Source organism: Hipposideros armiger, unplaced genomic scaffold (assembly GCF_001890085.2).
Source record: "Hipposideros armiger isolate ML-2016 unplaced genomic scaffold, ASM189008v1 scaffold_40, whole genome shotgun sequence".
Taxonomy (NCBI): domain Eukaryota; kingdom Metazoa; phylum Chordata; class Mammalia; order Chiroptera; family Hipposideridae; genus Hipposideros; species Hipposideros armiger.
In genome coordinates, this window is record NW_017731390.1 from 1,676,692 (window position 1) to 1,682,807 (window position 6,116).

At 43.5% G+C, this 6,116-nt stretch overlaps 1 protein-coding gene across 2 annotated transcripts in view; it reads left to right on the forward strand.

The window, feature by feature from the left end:
* The window catches only part of SPOP (speckle type BTB/POZ protein), a 73,472-nt gene extending 68,347 nt beyond the window's left edge, over positions 1–5,125 (forward strand). For both annotated transcript variants that reach the window (XM_019638800.1, XM_019638801.1), the window contains 2 exons: positions 2,493–2,635; positions 3,877–5,125. In XM_019638800.1, coding sequence (XP_019494345.1) covers positions 2,493–2,635; positions 3,877–4,021 — 288 coding nt within the window. In that variant the 3' untranslated portion in view covers positions 4,022–5,125. The remainder of the gene's footprint in view (positions 1–2,492; positions 2,636–3,876) is intronic.
* The last annotated feature ends 991 nt before the right edge of the window (positions 5,126–6,116 follow it).

The window sequence follows — 6,116 nt, forward strand, 5'->3', positions numbered from 1 at the left end:
GTGAGAAAGGTGTTCTCTGCTGAAAGTACCTCCTCTCCCTGTGTGATACTGCAGCACCCGTCTGAGGGCAAAGCTGGCTCTGACCTAAGAGCACTAGAGCTTTCCTTCCCAGGATTCGCTCATGAGAAGAGTCTCCTTCCACCTCCCTTTGTACCCTTGAGGACAGAGGAAAGTGCCTGTGTTTACAGTGGAGCTTTTATCTTTATTGATCAGCCTTTTGGAGTGTTTGTAGAGGATAAGGCATGTAAACCCAATCAATGCTACTGATGAAAAGGATTGAATACTAGCTGTATCCTTCTTATCACCTTTCAAGACTTCATTAGTACAATTAAGCAATGCGAGCATACCACACCCTTCCAATCCAGCTCAGTTCTGACCAGAGGAAAGTTGCTCTCAGTGGAGACTTAAGAAAATATTTACTGTGAGCTCTGGGGAAGTTGAAGAGACAGTCCAATGCCTGGTTTTTATAAACATGAATTTATAATGATTCTGCCTCATCTGCCCTCTGATTTTCAGTGAAGCATTCATTTGTGCTTTTGCATCAGGCATTTATCCCCCTCATCCTCTAGTTCCCATAAGGATGAATAGTATTGAAAGACCCACTTTTTAGACAGAAATACTGAGGCTCAGAGTTGTATATTGTCAGAGTCAGAGTCAGACATCTGTTTCCCTGGGTTTTCAGAGAACCTATTGTAAGTGCACAGAGCGTGGGGATCAGCCTGCACTGACATTCCAAGCGTGGTATTTTCAGTACAGGGTGTTAATTCATGGTTTTAAAAGATACAGCAATTGAAACACAGCAGTGCTTTAAATTTATGAATGAGAAGTAACTGAAGGGTGTGTTTTCAAATTCCATTCAGAATTTCCCATGAGACAGCCTTAGCTCCAAGCTGATTTGAAAACATTTTTACCTTTATACCTCCTTGTGAGCTTCAGGAAAACAGAATAAGAAATCTTTCATGGAAGGATCTAAACATCTAGAATTTACCCAAAAGGCTGAAATAGCTTCTTCTGAGCTTTCCCAGTCTCCTGGGGACATGTGTAATTAGACCAAAAACAAAACAAAACACGTTGGCCAGGCCTGGGAGACACAGTTTCAATCTCTCGGGTAAGTACTGCCATTAGGCAGGTTTGTCAGAAGCATAATTAAGAAAAAAAACTTTGTCCCCCAAGGGATAAGAATGGCTACTTTTGTCTAATTATGCAGTAGGGATCAGAGCTATTCACAGTAAAAGTCCTTTTAAAAGAATGTATTGAGAAAGGATAAGAGGAATATTCTGTGCAGCACTGTATAAAAACTGAACATTTACTCAACCTTTTCCAGCCTTTTAAAACAAAAACCTAATTTCTTGCTTGTCTAGTGTCATTTCTGTTTTCCATGGAAACTGCTTTCCAGTTGCTCAAATGTAAAAAATTAAAGCTGCACCAAAACCAATAAAACTCTCTTTTTTGCTGCAGGAGATCACAGTGCCAGCAGATATGCCTCCTCACCCAGAATTCATAAAAATAAAATTGTCCTGGTTTGATTGCCATGATTCAGCCTGGAGGAATATTGTGTCATTGAATTTTGAGGCCCTCAAAACGGGACCTATATAGAGGCTGTGGATACCTCAAAGCTAACCATTTTCCTGTGAACTGATTAATGGCATTTATTTTGTGCCTTTTATACCTTCCTCCTCCTCATCCCTGAAGTTCCATAATCTCCTATTTGAGAGACAGGAGTACAGTTGCATCAAAACAAATCAACTAGACCAAATATGCCCAATATCAACCTCGACCTTCATTTCCAAAATATTTATCCCTTTACTTGGAAAAGAGGAAGTTTTTAGACTGAAAGTGGATCCAGGGTCTCTGTTGCTTTGTTCTTCTACCCTGCGAGTCTTAACCTCAACCCCAATAAAATAGGACTCCATTCATCCTTTTCTATTTAAAAGGAGGCCTTTGGCTGACTCTCATTCAGGAACAACTAGTGGCAGAGATGCTGGTGAAAGTCACCACAGGACTCCTTTTCACAGCTTGATGGGCCAGTCGGGATACCCTGCCAGGCTAGTGACAATGCTTAAGTAGAGAGGACTGTGCTTCACCCTAGTCTGGCTCTAACTGAAAGGATTGCAGAAATTTAAAATGGAATGTCCCTGATGACTTGAAGCAGAGTAATGCCTCATTGTGAGGGTAGGTGGTGATGGTCTAAGAAACACTTTAATCATAGCCAGGGCAGGGTAAACTTGAGGATGTGGGTCTACTCCATAATTGCCTTGTTTCTAATAAATAGACTTTATAACTTGAATGGCAGCTGCGCCAGTTATTTTAACTGTCTCCATTTCAGCCTTTGGAGTATGGTTATGTTTTATAATTGCAGTAGTCGCCTTCTCATGGTCTCTGCAGTTTTGTTCGGGTATCCAGTTACGTGATGGTACAGCTGCAGAAAACAGCCTCCGTGGCAGCCAGCTCAGAGCCGTTCCTGCTCTGACAGCGGTGCTTGTGTTTTACAGTATGCCCTGGAGCGTTTAAAGGTCATGTGTGAGGATGCCCTCTGCAGTAACCTCTCCGTGGAGAACGCCGCAGAAATTCTCATCCTAGCTGACCTCCACAGCGCAGATCAGTTGAAAACTCAGGCAGTGGATTTCATCAACTAGTGAGTTGGCATCTTCAAAGTTCTTCTTTCAGGACAGCTGGGATAGCTAGAGAAATAAGAAAGACTTTGAATTAGTGAGTAAAATAAACAAGAAGCTTCATTAACCTTTTAGTAGTAAGTACCGAGTTTTCATCTTTCCCTTCAGCTTGACAGTGTGGAAGATGGTTTTGCCTTCATGGGTCTAATTTGACTAGTGAGTTAGGGGTTGGACTTCCTTGTATTGATCAGAATTGATGAAAATGATAACTTGCTGGCCTGAAAAAGCTGTGTTCCCCAAATGATAGCATCTTCACTTCACATTCACTGGCTTCATAAAAGACATGTAGATCTCTAGGAGAACGGAAGTATGTTTTCTGTGGTCCATTGTGGAATGGGGAAAAGAGAAGGGGTCATGAGTAGATGGGGTTATTAAAAACTGAGAAAGCAATGTTCATTCCAGTAGATCTGTTCCTCTGTCCTAAATGGCAAATAAACTGGCCGCATTACTTTCTGAAATAATTCTCAGTGGAGCATGACGGGGAGCACAAGTTGGGAATAAAACCCAAGGAAGAGAAGCAGGCCGTATAAAGCCCTCACAACAGCAGTTCTGGGGTGAGACGGTCTAAGAAGTTGCCAGCAGCTGAGTGAACATTGTTCAACACGGAAAATGCCCCCAAATAGGAAACAGCGTCCTCTAAGTCAGCCTGTGAGGTTGGTTCAAAGGAGTTACCGATTGAGGCAAAAGAGGAGGGCAGAGGACACTGAATGTTGGTCCTAGTGAGCGCTCACTCTGTGCTGGGCGCTTGCTGGGTGCTTTTTAGATGTAACCACTCAGTGAAGTGTGGTTGTTATTGATAATCAAATGGGTCCCAGGCTATGATCTGCTCTGTGGTTACAGGACTAGTAAATGGCAAAGCCAGTTGGAAGCTTAGAGCTCTCTCCTCACTAGCATCAGCAGTGACTATAAAGAGCATTAACAGTGTAGAGAAGAGCCTGAGGAACAAACACTTCACCTTTTGTAGTTGAGAGTATAGTGGCTCCAAGTCCTGGTTATTGGAGCTAACAACAGCCACAACCTGCTCACCTGTCTGCACTTTGTCTAACAAGTGAATTCTCGTGCATGTTAAGGGTTCCGTCTGAGTGTCTCTTGCATTGACACCCTTTACAGCAAACTCTGGGAATTGAGGCTCTCTAGGTGGCTGTTTAATCCACCCTTCACTCACTCCTTTGGTAACTAACCCACCTTTCCGTGTTTCTCCTAGCCATGCTTCGGATGTGTTGGAGACCTCTGGGTGGAAGTCAATGGTGGTATCACATCCCCACTTGGTGGCTGAGGCGTACCGCTCCCTGGCCTCAGCACAGTGCCCTTTTCTGGGCCCCCCACGGAAGCGCCTGAAGCAGTCCTAAGACCCTGCCTGTTGTAAGACTCCGTTTATTTTCTAGAAGCAGCACCACCGTTGCTGCCACTGACCACCAGGTAGACAGCGCAATCTGTGGAGCTTTTACTCTGCTGAGGGGGAAAAAGACTGGATCATGGCCCAGACTTTTAAAACAGCACTAAATGAACTTGGGGGGAGTGGGGGGAGGGAAGGGCCGGGGACTCGGGGCTGTTCAACCTAATGAAAACCCTGTTGCTGCGTCACTGTGTTCCCTTTGGCCTGGCAGAGTTTGATCCTGTGGGGATTCCGTTTAGGCTCTGGCCCTGAGGACACCCCAGCAGTGGTACTTCGCAGAAATGTATCTGCATCTGACTGAGCAGAACCACATCGTCAGGTGCCTGGAGCAAAAAGGCAAAAAACAAACAAAAAAAAGGACATTTAGTTTTAAGAGAAGGGAAAAGAAAAGGAAAGAAGAAAGGATTTTTGCAGAATTTCTCAAAAATCAGTTTGTGGATTCTAGTAGTATTTATGTTGAGAGAAATTTCAGTCCATCAACTGTGCTAAAACTTGGATATTTGTGAAAACTCACCACCACCATACAAGTATCAGAAGAGCTCTCTTGTTGTTAGCACTTACTGTTTGCAAGAACAGAATATATCCTTTTATCCCTTTATGAAAAATGACAAGTGAAGGCGAAAGCGGAAGGATCTTATTTGATCAGGAAGATGAGTGTTCTGATGTGGCTTTTGCAGAAAATCTTTATTGGTGTTGAAAACTGGAAAAAAATAATTCACCCAGAATTCATACTGTCTTGACAAGAACTATGGTTCTCTGTTTTTAGATATTGTGGAAAATGTTTTTTGGCATTTTTCTCTGATTTTACTCCCCCCGCCTTTTCTAAAAAAAACAAAGCAAAAAGAAGAGAAAAGAAAGGAAATTTTATTATTAATGCTGTGTGAAGAAAACCCCAGCCCCGATTGCTCAGCTGTTCGTACCTGACTTGCCGCCTGCATAGGAGCCAGTCCTGTTCCTTCCAATTCGCCCCTCTTCCTACAGGGGTGAACTTCCAAATGTTAATTGTTTTTTTTTCTTTTTGAAAATATAAATGATGACTATTTTGTACTGTGTTGTATCTTTGGTCTTTTGTTTCATTCACCTGGCTTGTCTTTTGGGTCAGAGTTCCTTAAGGGATTTTGAAGACCTAGTTCGACCTTGCAACTTGCAGAGATAATGTTTGCAGTGTCTAAGCGGTGGGGATTTACTGCATCTCCCTAATCTCGAGTTTCCTTGTGAGCCAGCAGCTGCCAGTCACTTGTCCTCCTTGAGTATCTCCCAGTCTACACCCTACTGAGGGGTCAGGCTCCCACCTCTGCCAAGGCAAGTAATGGAAGTGGGCTTTCTACACCCTCCATGTTTTAAGACCTACTCTCCATCTCCCTTTTCCTAGTGAAATATAAAAAGATCAAGGGGCTATAACTGTGGAGATTAAATAAAGGGAAATTATTAACTCTGACTGGTTCTGTCACTGACTTGATGTGTTTTCAGAAAAGGTAGTGTCTGAATTCCCAGTGAGCTCATGAGAGTGCCCTGGGGCTCCCGTGCCTTCCTCATGGCAGTGGTGAACAGGACCGTGGGACACACTGGAAAATGCATTGGCCATCTGGCCAAGGTATGCGGTGTCTGACTTTCGATGCAGACTCCATGTATTTCCCAATATTCCAGTTTTCATTTATCTGGAATAGAGTAGATAAGACCTATTATCAATATAACCAAAGACAGGATTTGCTTATTAGAAACTGCTCTAGTGCACGTCTCGGTTTCCCCTTAGTGTCCCCTGTGTGAGGACGTGCCCAGTTCTCCCTGTTCTGGCTGCTGTCCCTGTGCCTCTTCTGTCCTCACTTTCTAGATCAGCACTGAGCTCCTGGGATCAGGGCCTACCCAGAGTCTCCCCTGCCCATATTGTGTCTCAAGTAACTGTATTTGCTTAGCAGTTCTGTTTTCAGCGAACCTTTCATACACAGCATCTCATTTAAACTTCCCAACAACTTGATGCATTTGGTAGGACAAGTGGTAAATAGCATCTTCCCATTTTATAGATGAGAAAAGTTCAAACCCAGCGCAGT